The sequence below is a fragment of the Anguilla anguilla genome, chromosome 16, assembly GCF_013347855.1.
Source record: "Anguilla anguilla isolate fAngAng1 chromosome 16, fAngAng1.pri, whole genome shotgun sequence".
Taxonomy (NCBI): Eukaryota; Metazoa; Chordata; class Actinopteri; order Anguilliformes; family Anguillidae; genus Anguilla; species Anguilla anguilla.
The window spans coordinates 19,642,281-19,657,935 of record NC_049216.1 but is presented as its reverse complement, the minus strand read 5'-3'; the positions used below and the strand labels follow the sequence as shown (position 1 = coordinate 19,657,935).

Sequence of the window (15,655 nt, the reverse complement as noted above, 5' to 3'; positions counted from 1 at the left end):
CCCCAACGCCACGGCTGAGGTGGGGTACAACAGAGACAGGTGAGCCCTCTGCCTGCCATCGGCAAGGCCTCCCAGGCCCCTGCAACAAGCCCCGCCCCCTGCTCCCGGCCCCAACCCCAGCTTCAGCCTATCAGTGTCCAGGGATAATTACAGCCGTCCTCTCAGACCAGCCGGTTTAAGAAAACGCACGTGTGCAGCGGGAATGAGGGCCACCGCCTGGTCTGCGTCAGCGCTGTGATAAACCAGCCTCTCCTCAGCACCCTGGTGTATCATTATTGTCTCAGTGAAATGATAGCCGGAGCGGGCTAGCTCGGTTTGTAGCCAGTGTCGAGGTGGGGGAGGCGGTGGGAAGCGGAGCTTTCAGTTTTGAGGTCAGCTATATCTGTGTGCGTTATTCATCTCACGGTATGCAGCGGTAATTAACCACCAGCGATGACCTAACCTACATGTGCAGACCTGGAAATCGGGGTGTACAGTTTTTGTTGGGTTGCCGTATTCATCTAGGTGTCAAAAGTCCTACACGGGGGCAGGTGCTGTTGTGTCCAGGTATGTCTAGTTCTGTTGGGGTGCATTTGGTAGCGTTTGGTCGTGTTTGGTTGTGCCTTGTTTTTGTTTGGTAGCGTTCGGTTGTTTGATCACGTTTGGTTGCTTTTGTTTTTGTTTGGTCGCGTTTGGTGTAATCAGTCCTCCCAGCCACTGAGTGGTGCTCTTCTGTCCTCCCCAGGTTCCTGTTCAACCCCTCGGCCTGCCTGGACGAGCACCTCCTGCAGTTCAAGTTCCTGGGCATCCTGATGGGCGTGGCCATCCGCACCAAGAAGCCGCTGGACCTGCACCTGGCGCCGCTGGTGTGGAAACAGCTGTGCTGCATCCCGCTGGTCCTGGAGGACCTGGAGGAGGTGGACCTGCTGTACGTCCAGACCCTCAACAGCATTCTTCACATTGAAGACAGCGGCATCACCGAGGAAAATTTCCATGAGGTAAGGGAGCGAAGCCACAGAAGAGCCTCTCGCCCACCGCACCTCACCCCTCACCCCCTGCCCCTCGCCCCTCGCCCCGCACCCGCCAGCATCCCACCCCTCGCCCCTCCTGAGTGTTTTCACACAACGGCGGCCTTATCCGCGCTCGCCAACGGAACAGAGGTCGCGACCACTTTCTACGAATGGTGAGCTGCTCCCGGCACCCGGGGCTGGCGCTTCCTGCCGAAGTTTGGCAGCGTTCCCGCCGCCCGCCGCCCCCGTGCCACCCTCGCCAGGGCCCAGGCGGGAAGGGGCCCTGTGCCATCTGGCGCCTGCACAGAGCCTGAGGAAGCGGGGCGAGCTCCTCTGTGCTGTTTGGGGCACGGCTGCGTTTTTAAGACTTTTGGCGAACCTCCACCCGCGCTGCACCTGTCCCCTCCGGTCTGGCCACCAGCTCACCACACACTGGGGCTGTCAGTCCCCACCCAGCTGCCTTTCAGCTACCCCTGTCCATTTTAATAGAGTGTGCTCAGCTGTCTGTCTGTCTGTGCCCAGTCTCTCTCCACACCTCCCCTCAGCCCCGCCCCCCAGGGCCTGTCACTAATGTCAATCAAAGCCTGGTCAAATAAAATTGCACCATTGTCCAGTTCCATACGGCGGGGTCAAAGCTTGGTTCCTGTGGCTCTCAGTAAATGTGGGCGGGGCGCGTGCGGGGCGGGGGCTCGTTTGGGGCTCGTAGAGCCCGGAGGTGAGGGGAGCGAACGCTGAGCCGTGCCCCGCCCTCTGTGCCTTGCAGATGATCCCCATCGACTCGTTCGTCGGGCAGAGTGCGGACGGGAAGATGGTGCCCATAATCCCGGGAGGGAACAGCATTCCGCTCACCTTCTCCAACCGGAAGGAGTACGTGGACCGCGCCATCGAGTACAGGCTGCACGAGATACACCGCCAAGTAAGGACACGCCCCTCCTCTAGGGCCGACACCATGGCAACCCACAACGCGCCTGTGCTGCACTGTTCCTAATGGGGGAAATCCAGTGTGTAAGGCTGTGAAGAGTGTGTGTGGAAAGTATGGGGAAGGGTGTGTTTGTGTTTGTGTGCGTGCGTGTGTGTGTTGACATCGGCGTATATCGGTCATCTGTCACGTTACTGGGAGGATGTTTTTATTGAAGCTCTATCTGTGTTAGTGTGTGTGTATGTGTGTGAGCGAGTGCACAGTAATTTGCATATGTAAGAGACTGGTTTGGCCACAACAGTGTGTGAGTGTGTGAGTGTGAGTGTGTGTGTGTGTGTGTGTGTGTGTGTGAGAGAGTGTGCAGTAATTTGCGTATGTAAGAGACTGGTTTGGCCACAGCAGTGTGTGATTGTGTGAGTGTGAGTGTGTGTGTGTGTGTGTGTGTGTGTGTGAGAGATTGTGCAGTAATTTGCATATGTAAGAGACTGGTTTGGCCACAGCAGTGTGAGTGTGTGAGTGTGTGTGTGTGTGTGTGAGAGAGAGTGTGCAGTAATTTGCGTATGTAAGAGACTGGTTTGGCCACAGCAGTGTGAGTGTGTGAGTGTGAGTGAGTGAGTGAGTGAGTGTGTGTGTGTGTGTGTGTGAGAGAGAGAGTGTGTGTGTGTGTGAGAGAGAGTGTGCAGTAATTTGCGTATGTAAGAGACTGGTTTGGCCACAGCAGTGTGAGTGTGTGAGTGTGTGTGTGTGTGTGTGTGTGTGAGAGAGAGTGTGCAGTAATTTGCGTATGTAAGAGACTGGTTTGGCCACAGCAGTGTGAGTGTGTGAGTGTGTGTGTGTGTGTGTGTGAGAGAGTGTGCAGTAATTTGCGTATGTAAGAGACTGGTTTGGCCACAGCAGTGTGTGTGCGCTTGCGTGCCTGTGTGAGAGCACACGTACGCATGTCTGCACGTGTCAGCGCACGTGTGAGGCGTGGGCGTGGCCTGTGCGCTGAGCCCCTCCCTGGCGCCTCTGCAGGTGGCGGCGGTGCGCGAGGGCATGTCGTGGATCGTGCCGGTGCCCCTGCTCTCCCTGCTGACGGCGGGCCAGCTGGAGCAGATGGTGTGCGGCATGCCCGAGATCTCGGTGGACGTGCTGAAGAAGGTGGTGCGCTACCGCGAGGTGGACGAGCAGCACCAGCTGGTGCAGTGGTTCTGGCAGACGCTGGAGGAGTTCTCCAACGAGGAGCGCGTCCTCTTCATGCGCTTCGTCTCGGGCCGGTCCCGCCTGCCCGCCAACTCCGCCGACATCTCCCAGAGGTTCCAGATCATGAAGGTGGACCGGGTGAGACTCCAGCCCTCCTGCCCGCCTCCCCCCCCCCCTCTCGGAATTAGCGATCGGTCACATTTGTCATGTGCAGCACGTGTGCTGAAGTGTGGTAGTGTAATAGATTTGCCATCAGATGTCACAGAGTCAAAACCTGTAATCAGCAATGTCAACATACCCTTGAGTTAAGAACCTGAGGTGCTTAAATTTCTATTTATATAAGTGGATATTATCTAAAAACAAAAGACACATACGTCACTCTAGATAAGGGCATCTGCTAAGCAGATAGATAAATGTTCTGAACGCTTTCCCAGAGGGAGCATGTGTCAGAGGTGAAAACAGGAAGGAGGCTCATCTGCAGCAGCTGGTGAGCCACCTCACAGTGGGGTCAGTCAGGTTCTCAGCCTGCGAACGAGGAAGCAGCATCCGACATGCGCCACGTCCTTTATTCAGCTTTCTCAGAAACACGCAGCGAATAGCACCCGCTGTTCCCTCTTCAGACTCAGCCGTCATTTCTCAACAGACAGGTTCCTGTTTTGAAAAATGCAGCAATTTTGTTTCTGTAACCCCTTTGTACCACCCGCAGCCCTACGACAGCCTGCCAACCTCCCAGACCTGCTTCTTCCAGCTGCGCCTGCCCCCGTACTCCAACCAGCCAGTCATGGCCGAGCGGCTGCGTTACGCCATCAACAACTGCCGATCCATCGACATGGACAACTACATGCTCTCCCGCAACGTGGACAACGCAGAGGGCTCCGACACGGACTATTAAAGAAACATTCGAAAGACACGTGATCAAACCCCACCCCCTCAACCGTGCCCCCCTCTCCCCACTTCCCTGTTCTCCCCCAGTAGACTCACTCCCACAGACTCCCACGAAAGGTGTGTCACTTCACAAATAGGAACTCTAGGGCATAAAACGCATTTATGAAACTGGCCACTTTTTAAGTATTCAGTGTACTTGCGAACATAATCAATTCAGTGTTTTTATTTTCACCTTGTGGTTTATTAGCAGTTAAAAAACAATCGACACAAGCAGTGAATTGAGTATTTTTTTGTTTTTTCTTTGCTCCATCCTATTTTCAGGGTTTTTCTTTTTTAAGTTTGCATGGAGGAATGTTTAATTTGTTGGGAAATGTGTATAGGTTAACCAGCCCAATGGAAAAAAAAGAAAAGAAAAAAACAAAATTGTACATTGTGTATAATTCTTCATTAGGAAAAAGTTTTACATAAATATTCATATTTATTTTGTTTTAATTTTGAATTGTCTATGCCGAGTTTCCTAAAGCAGAAAAAAAAACAATAAATGCTTAAATACTGAATTCTTGTGGCTTCTCACTGTACACATCTGCTGAATTTCAGCAGCCAAAGCGACGGTATCGAGAACAATCCAGCAATAACAAGTAAAATGACTCATTTATGCCAAACAAATATAACCACATTTATTTAGAAAGTATAAAATATCACACTGTAAAGGCCACTTTTGTAGGGTAAATTAACAACCTGGAACATGGTTCAGAATATTTACATAAAAGTAATACACTTCTCCCCCCTTCAGCTGGGTGCCAGTTAGACATTGTCCAGCTTGTGTTGACAGAAACTTGGGTTAACTTGACCGCAGAATCCGAGTTGGCAAGGATTTAATCATTTACCAGATACAGGAAATGGCGGGAGTCCAGAGATTTCCTGGGTTCTGCAGTTCCTTCTGGGGTTCGCATATTCAGCACAATGCGCATCTGTTCAGCCAGCCGAAGGGCGTGGCCTGACGTCATGAGTGACAGGCACTGCTTTTGCCTTCGCAACCGAGAGACGCTTTCCCAAACGTCTGAGCTGGAGTTCACATTCTCCACGGTGGCCCCCGGCTCAGAGGCCCGACTTCAGCGGCCCCCGGTCTCCACAGGCCCGGCCCGGCCCCCCCCCCCCCCGTTCAAACGAGCAGGACGACTCGCGCGGGAGACGCGTCGCCCCTCCCCCTCCCCCTCCCCCTCTCCTTCTGCCTTCATCCGTTTACAGTATACTCCAACCTGGACAAAACTGTGTCAACCTGAGGTAGAGGCATTGTATCGAAACTTAACAAGAAGTTAATGAAGTAACAGTCACCAGATGTTGCTCGACTCTGAGCTAAGCTAAATGCACACACGCACGCACGCGCACACGTTTCTCACATGAACGCTCCATTCATACGTATGCCACTTCTGTATGGATATACTGCTGACAAGGCCGTGTCCTAAGTGTTCCCAAAACACATCACCCCTCCTTCCCTTTCCTTTAACTGAAGTAATGCTGTGAATGCTGACACGTGTCCGTCTTCTGCAGAAGGAGGTCTGCCGAGGCGTCTTCACAGCTCCAGCAGGGGCCGTGCTGAAAGAAGGCCGTTCTGGGGGATCTGCTCCCACACTCGCTCGCGCACAGCGCCATCAAGTCCCAAAGTTACGTGCAACCATCAGAGGTCATCTGAGGGGAATGAATGCAGATTTCAGGTTTGGGACAGGCGTGTGCTTACTTTTACCATGAACAAGCCCCTCCAGTACAAGGAGACCTCTGTCCTGCCATAAAAATCACATTACGGGAACTGCGACTCATTTGAAGGCTGGAATGGGTTTTCCCCCTAAGGGACTGACTCCAGACCAGCGGCGGGCAGTCCAATGCTGTCTCTCCTCCTGCAGGTGGCCCCGTTCCACTGTTCTGGGATCAGCCGGGTGGATTCCGCGCTAAGACCAGCTGCTCTCCTTCAAGGTGCCCGGCGCGCTTTTGCGGGTGATGATGCTCTCTGTGGACTTGAGCAGCCTCTCCAGGCAGGGGGCCACGATCTTGCCGGGGGGCCGGCGCTGGGGGCCGGGCGGCGGGTCGGTGCTGGAGGAGACGGAGCTGTCCTGCGTGACGTCCTGGGCGCCCGCCGCCTCCGCCCGCCACCGCCGCAGCCTCCCCAGCGCCCGCTGCGCCGACGGGGAGCAGATGGGCGACGTGTGCAGCCACTTCAGGTGGGTGGCCGAGTAGCCGCCCGGGGGCACGGGCTCGCCCGCCCCGAAGGCCTCGTTGCCGGCGGAGACGCCGAGCTCCGCGGGGCTTTCCGCTGTGATGGCGGGGCAAGGCTGTAAAGAGAGGGAGACCGAGGGTCAATCTTTCCCCCTCGTCATGCGTTCGAGGGCTTTACGCATTAGCAAAGGTGTAGAGGCCATCTGAAGTGACAGGAGTGCCAGATCATTAGACATGCCCATGAAAAGGGGATTCAGACCCATGAATAATGCATTCAGTGGCACTTCACAGCGTCACCACTAATTCACTCATTTACATGTGATGATCCTCAGAACTATTTAAAACTGAAATGTTTAACATAATAGAACTATTCATCTTCAGCATGCCATTACTCCTTTATTTTCAGCTGAAATGATACAACCATAATGATCCTCCTGTGTCAAATTGTGCATTTCCATTTGACTTGCTAATAAATTCAAGTGTTACTTCGGCAATGACACTAATCTTGTTTTTCTGAGGTGTCACATTTGGAAAAAAAATTAAAAATCCAGGCCAGGATCTATTTAGGTTGCTCCTTAGTTAGCGATACTCCTGTAGTTATGTAAATGGAGCAGGTATGTCCTCCAGGTCCCCTCTCACGTCTGGCACCCTTCACCTTTCTTTTGGGACACTTCCCAGAATGCCCTGCTCTCTCAAGCACAGTTTGTGCTGAACATGAGACTCCTGTAACACCTCACAACTGTAAAAATAGGTTTTAATCCGCTGTCCCCTCCCCCTCCCCCTCCTGCTGGCCTACTGATGAAAGAATAATGGGCATTCCTGTCTGCCCCTCACAGGCTGCCAGTAGGCCCCGTACACATGTTCCTGTCAGCTCCTCACAGGCTGCCAGTAGGCCCCTTATACATGTTCCTGTCTGCCCCTCACAGGCTGCCAGTAGGCCCCTTACACATGTTCCTGTCTGCCCCTCACAGGCTGCCAGTAGGCCCCTTACACATGTTCCTGTCAGCCGTCTCGCAGCCCATCCGCCGTGTTTTTATAACATTACCTTCAGCCTCTTGGAAGGAGTGGTTTCGTCCGTCTGCTCGCTGCCAAGTCGCTCTTTGGGTTTCACGTTGGGGAACCAGCTCCTCAGCATTTCCTCCACTTTCAGAATGATGTTGATGTAGCGCTCGCTGGACGGGGAGGAGAGAGAAATGAGACTGAGCGTGTGCACAGGATGTTACCGCGAGTCCCGGCTCCCTGCTTTTCTTGCCAAATCAATTCAAAACGCAAAATCATCAAATGTGGAATTAGTCTGAAACAAGAAACTTTAGAACAGAAGAACATGCAAATTAAGATGTTTACAGTCGAGACCTGGAACGGCTCACTGAGTGAGATCACATTTGCTTTATACAGATATGGACATTAGTTAGTCAGCCATGACTGTAAAATGTTATCAAAGCAACAGGGAGCAAAGCTCATGCACATGTCTGTCTCTCCCTCACGCTTATCTCTGCATGTAAATGGCAGACGACGCCTCTGTTGACCGCTGCAAATATACCGGCACATTTTCACCGGGAGCAATTCCTCCTCTGGTTTACACGCATGATACCGCCCACACGTGGCCTGGCCAGCGATCGCTCCGGTCCCTTCTAAAAATAGGCCTGCGGGACGGGGGCGTTTGACGGCCCTCACTCGACGCAGCCTGTGCCAGCTGATCGCCGATGCCGGCTGATTATAATTCTATTTGAATTCCAATCGGCCCGAGACGGGCGGTTAGTGATTATTAGTCTGCCGGTCTTGATGAGGTGGCGGCGTGCCGGTTTCTGCTGTAGTTCATCTGTGGCATTAACCGCTCGAGAATTTGCTTCTTTCCCGAGCCTTCGTGCAGCGGTGGGCTGCTGTCTGGCCTTTCTGGCGATGGGGGGAGGGAAGGGGGGAGCTGCATAAGTCTGGCGCCCTCTATGGGAGGGGGGTTTGGACGTCATCCTGCTTCGTGGTCCCCCCACACCCTATCAGGAACAGCCACTGCAATTACCACCGTACAGACAAGCTAGCTATTCTACAGACCACAGTGCTGACCACACCGGCTGCTCTGCACACTACTGTGATGACAGCAGTCTGGCTGTTCTGTAGACTGCAATACTGATGAGACCAGCCACTTCACTGAACGAAGTACTGTCAATACTGGCTGCTCTATAGACCACGGTACTGACAGCACAATGACTGGCTGGTACTGGAAATCATTATCCAGTGCAGAGCGATGCAACTTTGAAATGCCAAGGACATTTACCATATTTGGATAGCAAGGCACAGCTCTGACTCTATAGACATACAGTGCAATCTGCTCAGACACACTGGCATTTGGTTCCAAAAAGGAGCACTTTGTGCCGAAAATGGTCCGTCCTCCCCAATGGGTGATGTCATCGGCCATTACTCTGTCTGGGCTGGAGAGAGCCAATCGATCTGAGGTGTGCTTTCTCCCCAGATCGAGACTGGATGCATTTTTAAACAGTCTGAGCGGGAGCGGTCCTCCCGTGCGTTAGCTTAGCGTCCGCGGCGCTTCCGGAAGGCTCCCCGCGGGGCTCCCGCTGAGGCTGGGACACGGGCCCAGACGCGCACCCCGCCCCATGCTTACGCACTCGGGGGCCGCCGGGCCCCACCAGCCAAAATGGAGGCGGGGAGGGCGCGATGAGAGAGACGTGATAGAATGAGTGAGAGAGAGAGGGGGAATGTGAAAGAGAACAGGGGAGCAGACAAAGAGATTAATATAGCCAGAAAATGGTGACGCAAGAGAGCTTCGCAAAATGCTGCAGAGAGGAGAGGGGAGAAAGAAAGAGGAGGATACGGAAAGAAAAACAGCAGGTGATGAAAGAGCATGCTTCACTGAGTGCCAGGAAAGTGGAGCAGGACACTGTTGTCTCTCTACCACCTGGAGATGAGGAAGAGTGGAGAGGATACTTACCCCATGCACGGGTTCCGCAGAACACCCATTATTCTCTGAATCCTGTCCATAGCAACGCTCTCCTGGAAACTGCTCAGACCTGGAGCAGAAGAGAGGGTTGCACCATGAGAAAATTGCCACAGCAGGGAAGAGAAAAAATTGCCTGTAATTCATCATAGCGGCACCACATCCTTTTCATAGCCTGATTCCCACTGAGGCTGATTCTCAGTGGGCGGAGAGATGATCAGTGACCTTTACTTCGATGGCCACCGCAGACAGAGCGCCCTCTGCAGGCCCTCCCAGCACCTGCAGTCAGCCCACGCGGAACTTAATCTTAATCTGATGGGTGACCCACTGTGCCTCTCCGCTCCCTGATCTCACTTCACATCAGGTTGGCTTCGCCACGATCAATCACAGGGAACCAGATTTGGAAAGCCCCAGCCAGAAGTAATTTCAGTGATTCTTTTACAAGGACAGATACTGTTCTTAAATCAAAATGAACAAAGCTTGATGTTTCAAATCTCTGGGATTGCCTGGTTGCAAAAAATTTGAATATCCTCCATCCCTTCAGCCAAACCCTTTGGACTCAGCTGAGACTTGGTTGTCTTGTAAGTGCGGCAAAGTTTGTCACTTTGATACCTGAAGCATTTTTCCTCATGACACAGTTTACTTACACTATGCGCCCCCCCCTCCCCCCCAATTTAACACCAGCTGTGTCCCAGTGAGAAGTAACAAAAGGAAACGTTTGCAGTTATTTGATAGCAGTGCATCAAACAGTGTTCATCACTGACACCTGCTCTGGAGTCTCCGCTCTTGTCTCTCGTGCAGTGACTGCTTTGCCCTCCGTCCCAGGGTTACCCTAAATTCCCCCGCGCAGACAGATCTCACCGCGCGAACGGGGCGGGGCTCGGGCCGGTGTACCGCCCACGCGGCGGGACGGAGGAGCGCTCGGGTTACGCGGCTCACTTACGCTCTCTGTAGCGTCCGGACCGCAGGCCGCTCAGGATGGAGGACAGGTGCGGGACGTAGCACTGCAGCTCCGAGCACTGAAAGACACACCATGACCGTTCAACCGCCCGCTCCCGCCAGATCTGATAAAGACTCCCCATCGAAAGACCATCAGCTGCATCGCGTTACGCGGAGAAGAGCTCAAGCTTCTCTGAGGTGTCACAGATAGCTGCCACTGCGCAATGAAGAGTCACGGAGGGACACGTAATCCCACGCATTCAGGCACACGTTTTTATGTAGCTTAATACTTGTTTGTGTGCCGTTGACACCTAAACCGCTAACGTTAGCTTGCCAGCTAGCCTTAGCTTGGGGGGCTGTATCCCTGTGGATCTACAGGGCACTGTTTTTTTTTCACCTTAAAATCAGCAGCTGATGCAGACCCAGGAAATCAAGTGATGTGAGTCAATGGCTCGAGTGACGATGAGAACCAGCAGAAGCTATCGCTCTACTGGACCCTGCTCTTAGCCTATCATAAAAAGCTATGTAACTGTTGAACTGAAGTTAAGGTCTTGTCCAAAACTATTAACTTTTCTTTCACGATTTCCTGCAATAGAGGGTCATGTACAGTACCCAGAATGGGGGTAGGGTCACATTGAGAAAGCACCTTACCTTGCGAGCAAACAGTTCATCGTTGGACGTCCTTACGGGATGCGGCCAAGGCCAGCAGACCTGGGCCTCTGTGCTGCGGGGCCTCTTTGGGGCCCGCCGGGGCCCCTCGCCCGGCAAGCCATCCGGGACGTACAGCGCTGATCGCCACAAGGGCCCGCACTGCGCCTCCTGTCCCAGGAGCAGGAGGCCACAGCCGCTACCCCCACAGGGCTCTGCACTCCTGGAGGGGGTTCCACAGGCCCCCCCGTCCCAGCAGCTGGCCCCCTCTTTCGTACTGCTACAGTCACTCTCCGCAGCCTGAGGGTGGGGTTGGGCCACGCGGGACTCCGCCCCTGACGACACGGGTAATGGCAGCATCTTAGTCGCGCTGGCTCCGCCCTTGCAGACCAACTCGGACGTGCTTTCACAGTCTTCATCGTCGCTGGCCAGCCAGTCAATGGAGTCAGAATCTGACGCAGACATCTTCAGGCACAGGACCTATCCACCAGCAATCATCACTGACCTGCCAGGACAAACGGAGCAGTTATCCCTACGTATGCTTCACAAACCCTGCTTAGTGTTCAGGCCAACATTAACACTTTTACAGGTTTGCTTAAAACTGCAACGCAAGTCCAGTCGGCAAGACAAATAGCCAGTGCAACAATATGTCTCATTATTCTTTGTAACTCATGAGCTATCAAGTTATAAACAGGACAGTATTGCAAAGTTACGCAACAAATCGCCATAGTAATGCTGTTGCTTCTGAACTGTTGCCAAACCTATCTTGTTGGTTCTGTTCCAATGCAAACAATAAAGTGAACATCGAGAACTTGCCACCATTTGCAAGAACCTGAATTCACCCAACCCTTCCAATCACAATAACTGAGCTTTGGCAGCTGGTGTGTTGTGATATAGTATGGTGCAGAGAGACCAGATTCTGTAGTCAGGGGGTTGCAGGTTCAAATGAACAGGACACAGCTCTTCTACTCCTTGTGACCGGTACTTAATCTGACTTGTAAAATGGTTATGCGAAGAAATGGTACATCTACAAATAAATGGCTATGCAGGTCACCCTGAACATGTTCTCTTCAATGCATATTTGGACAGTAACACAACAGATTTTTAATTATTTTGGCTCTGTACTCCAGCACATTGGATTTGAAATGACACAATGAATATGAGGTTAAAGTGCAGACTTCGATTTGAGGCCATCATCGATATCGGACAAACCGTGTTGGAATTATAGCTCTTTTTATTCATGGTTCTTTGATTTTAGAGGAGCAAACGTAATTGGATGTTAACAATCAAAAATAAATCCTTTTCAACTGTCGAACAGATCAGAAATATTCTCCAGGATGTAGGCATATATGTGTCAAAGACCACCATAAAGAGAAGACTACACCAGCAAAACCTCAGAGGATTCACTGCAAAATGCAAACCATAAGTAATCCTCAATAAGAGAACGGCCAGGTTGGAGGTATGGCTTGGGCATGTATGGCTGCCACTGGAACTGACTCAGTTGTCTTTATTCATGATGTGACTGCTGATTGTAGCAGCAGGATGAAGTGTACTGAAACATCTTATCTGCTCAGATCCAACCAAATGCCTCAAAACTCATTGGACGATGCTTTGCCTCGCAGCAGGACAATGACTCCACATACCGCTAAAGCAACCAAGGAGTTTTTCAGGGACAAAAAGTGGAATGTCGTTGACTTGCCAAGTCAATCATCTGACCTGAATCCAACTGAACATGCGTTTCACTTGCTGAAGACAAAACTGAAGCCCCCAAAACAAATAGGAACTGCTGCAGTACACACACACACACACACATTCAAAATGACCTAGAAGCTTCTGAATGAAAGACTGGACCAGATGTAAGTGAAGCATGCTGTATATTATTGTGATGTAGGCAGGATGCATATTAAAGTCCGCAAGAAACAATCTCTGTCCAGTGGTTGAGAAATGAATGACTTGATGCCTGCCTGCTGGTTCAGTAGTATCCCTCTGTCTTTACGTCCCAGGAGCTGCCTGAGCCCCCTATGACACTACACAGCCAGGAGGAGGACCAGCCTTGCCTTCACTTAATCATGTTCGTTTAAAAGGGACTTCAATGGCAAAGCAACGACGGCAGACCAAAATAAAGAGCAATTACCAAAGGGGCTTATTTCTTGTCATCATAACTTGTCAAAACATAAACTGCCACCGCACGATTTAGGCAGGGGCAAGCAATCCGATCATAAAAAGAAATTGAGCTGGATCAGAGACGGAGAGAAACATTTTACAGAGGAATAATTATTCAGGACCACACACAGGTGTTAAGATCGCTGCCAACTGAACCTGGCCATCTGCAAACCTGTCACAACTCTCCTTTTTATGCCCCTTAAAACTGAACATTATAGCTTTGTGTTGAATACTCCGTGTTGCAATGTTTTCCCCAAAAAAAGGAAGAACATCCAATGGTACTAATGAAGCCTGCCGTGTTTCTTTGTTAATGACAGCATTCTGCTTATGGTGTGTGCTCGCAAGTTCTTTGTCTTCGGTCTCCACCAGCAGCTGTTGTTATACAGGAAAGGTGAGAGGACCTGTTTCACTGTTTTTCTTATTATTATTATTATTATTACTATTATATGCCAACTTACAAGTAGCATAATTTAGAAACATAAGATCTAAATATACGATTTACTATATATAAACACGTATCAATACAAACACAGACAGCTCAGATCGACCACTAAGGTGGTTCTGTTACTCTTGCGTAAATGTATGGTTTTGTGAATGAATTTCACTCGTGATGCGAATGGAACAATTACATTAAATTCGGAGGGCTAAATGATGTCTTTTATAAGTTATAATGCTACATTTTTTCGTAAACAACAGGCATCTCTTGAATGACAGACCAGCTGTGCCTGCTGTATGTGGGTAGCTGAATATCTGTGAAAAAATGCAAATTGCATTACAAAATGAAAGGACATTGTCTGAAAAACTATCATAGCTTAGGCTGCATACAACCTTTAATGCTTGAAATGCTTTACTAAACTGCATTTGCATTCTGATGAAAAATACTTGTTTTCCATGTATTAAACAAATAAATATGTTTTCAATTGTCAAACCTGGGGTATGTTTTATAGAGAACCGTCGGCGTATATCAACCTTGTCCTCTCTTTTATTTATGCATTAAGAGGTCTATTTTATCTTTTAAACTACGATATAAAAACATCTTATTTTCTGAAGACATTCTGAGAAAATAACGATGCACATAATTTTCCATTTTAGAATTACATGTACGCAAGCGTAAATTTACGAGGTTTTTCCGGATCTGGAAACCCACTTTAATGAAAATGACAGCGCACATAAAACCAAGTTTTTAACATTAATTCAAGCCCATGATAAAATGTTTCTAATTTACTGCAATGGTCTTCTTCATTACCCCAATACGCAGAGAACGGGGGAAACAATGTCTTGGAAAAAAAACACTGCTAGATTGTACAGAGAAGCCGTTTTGTTCATCGACCGCATCTGATCCTGGCAAGCAGGTATTAATGTTACGTAATAGTGAAGCAAAACAAGGGTAAAGTGCTTTTCAACTATGATAAAAACCTTGGTTCGAATCAGAAGTTTAAGTGTGAGCCAATCATTAGTATGATCACGTCTATACACAGCCGCCTATAGACTGCAGGCGACACATATGCGCTTTTCCTTATTTAAAAAGTTAAACATCCGTAAAGTGCAGCTGACGCACTTACAGTCCCCTTTATTGTGAAACTACATAAAAGCAAGGAAGGTTTAAACAAATTCAGTAAATCATATTTATTTAAAGTTAAATGCAATTGTAAAATTTAAAAATGTATATTCTGTTCGCTGTTTGGCGTTCAATAAAATATAAAAAGATAACGCTATTAAGAAGGAATTCCATCTTGAGCTGTAAGTACTTTTTGGTCCAAAAACGATTCTCGAACATACTTTTTTTAACGTGCAAGGAAACTGAACAGAACCGGCAACGCATCTGCGATATCCACGGGCCCATTTGCAGGACAATGGGTCCAGCGCAATATTTGCAAAAATTTGGCATCAGAAGTGGCAGCGTGGTGTCAAATACAAACGGCGCTCAAGAAATATGGTGAGACTGGAAGCATACCGTTTTATTGTTTGATCTTAACCTTTAAATAGGGACGATAAAACAGTTTTCATTAGCCTGCATTATGAATTTAAGGTAATAAGGGTGGGGCCCTTTGAGGAGTGTATAAGCTTGTTTTGGTATAGGCTACCACAAAACCAACAACATGAAATATGTAGAAGCCTTACAAAGTAGTTAGGCTTCCATGTGGTTATTATTTTCACAATGTCTTGTAAAAAAAAACTCGTCCGTTACATATTTATTTCAAGACAGGCGCTTCAGAAACAGATCTAATAAAGATCTATATACAGGCACTGAAATACATTGCAATATATAAATAAGTTAGGGTAACCGCAAAATAGAAATTTAAAAACTGTACTGCAAAACAATGTCAGCTGGCTAAGTAGAGTAAATATGCTATATATGATATTAGCGATGTCATTTAAAAGGAATATTGGTCACACCTTTACTGGTTGCCTTCCAGGGAAGAGAGATGCTGTGTCTACGGAAACAACCCTTATTGACCATTCCACAGAATTCCATTCGGAGCCAAAAAAGCATTTCTCGATGTAAAGCATTACATAAGGTGAACTCTAGGTCCCTAAGAGTTTAAATAGGTTACACATGTCTACGCTATTTAGTCAGAGAAATTTACAATTTTTAGGAGTAATTGTATCATACCTTACCAGAAGGGAGTGAATCGCACTTTCCTTTGTTCGGAGGTAAACCCGGTACACTTGGGTAGAGAGATTGTGCTGTGCGATGCGGTGGTTTCAGTGACGAAGTCCCGCAATCGGGCACCCCGTGTAACTTCTCCTAAGGCAACGTGTCTAGGA

The 15,655-nt window shown here is 49.5% G+C and overlaps 2 protein-coding genes across 7 annotated transcripts in view; one reads left to right on the top strand and one right to left on the bottom strand.

Moving 5' to 3' along the window:
• The window catches only part of herc1 (HECT and RLD domain containing E3 ubiquitin protein ligase family member 1), a 69,503-nt gene extending 64,971 nt beyond the window's left edge, over nucleotides 1-4,532 (top strand). For 4 of the 5 annotated variants that reach the window (XM_035396085.1, XM_035396084.1, XM_035396083.1 and 1 more), the window contains exons 74-78: nucleotides 1-39; nucleotides 725-977; nucleotides 1,753-1,905; nucleotides 2,923-3,228; nucleotides 3,797-4,532. The exon at nucleotides 1-39 is cut by the window's left edge and continues 38 nt beyond it. In XM_035396085.1, coding sequence (XP_035251976.1) covers nucleotides 1-39; nucleotides 725-977; nucleotides 1,753-1,905; nucleotides 2,923-3,228; nucleotides 3,797-3,982 — 937 coding nt within the window. In that variant the 3' untranslated portion in view covers nucleotides 3,983-4,532. The remainder of the gene's footprint in view (nucleotides 40-724; nucleotides 978-1,752; nucleotides 1,906-2,922; nucleotides 3,229-3,796) is intronic. The other variant, XM_035396086.1, reaches the window with a different exon arrangement.
• Nucleotides 4,533-4,626: 94 nt separating this feature from the next.
• Nucleotides 4,627-15,644, bottom strand: LOC118215372. Of its 2 annotated transcripts, none has more exons than XM_035396088.1 (6): nucleotides 15,501-15,644; nucleotides 10,727-11,228; nucleotides 10,080-10,155; nucleotides 9,131-9,209; nucleotides 7,232-7,358; nucleotides 4,627-6,302 (listed from the first exon to the last, which is right to left on the bottom strand). In XM_035396088.1, the coding sequence occupies exons 2-6, from the start codon at nucleotides 11,186-11,188 to the stop codon at nucleotides 5,922-5,924; spliced, it is 1,125 nt and encodes a 374-aa protein (XP_035251979.1). In that variant the 5' UTR covers nucleotides 11,189-11,228; nucleotides 15,501-15,644; the 3' UTR covers nucleotides 4,627-5,921. The 2 variants fall into 2 exon arrangements, with proteins under 2 accessions (XP_035251979.1, XP_035251978.1); XM_035396087.1 differs by having other exon boundaries at nucleotides 15,506-15,644.
• Between the last annotated feature and the right edge of the window lie 11 nt (nucleotides 15,645-15,655).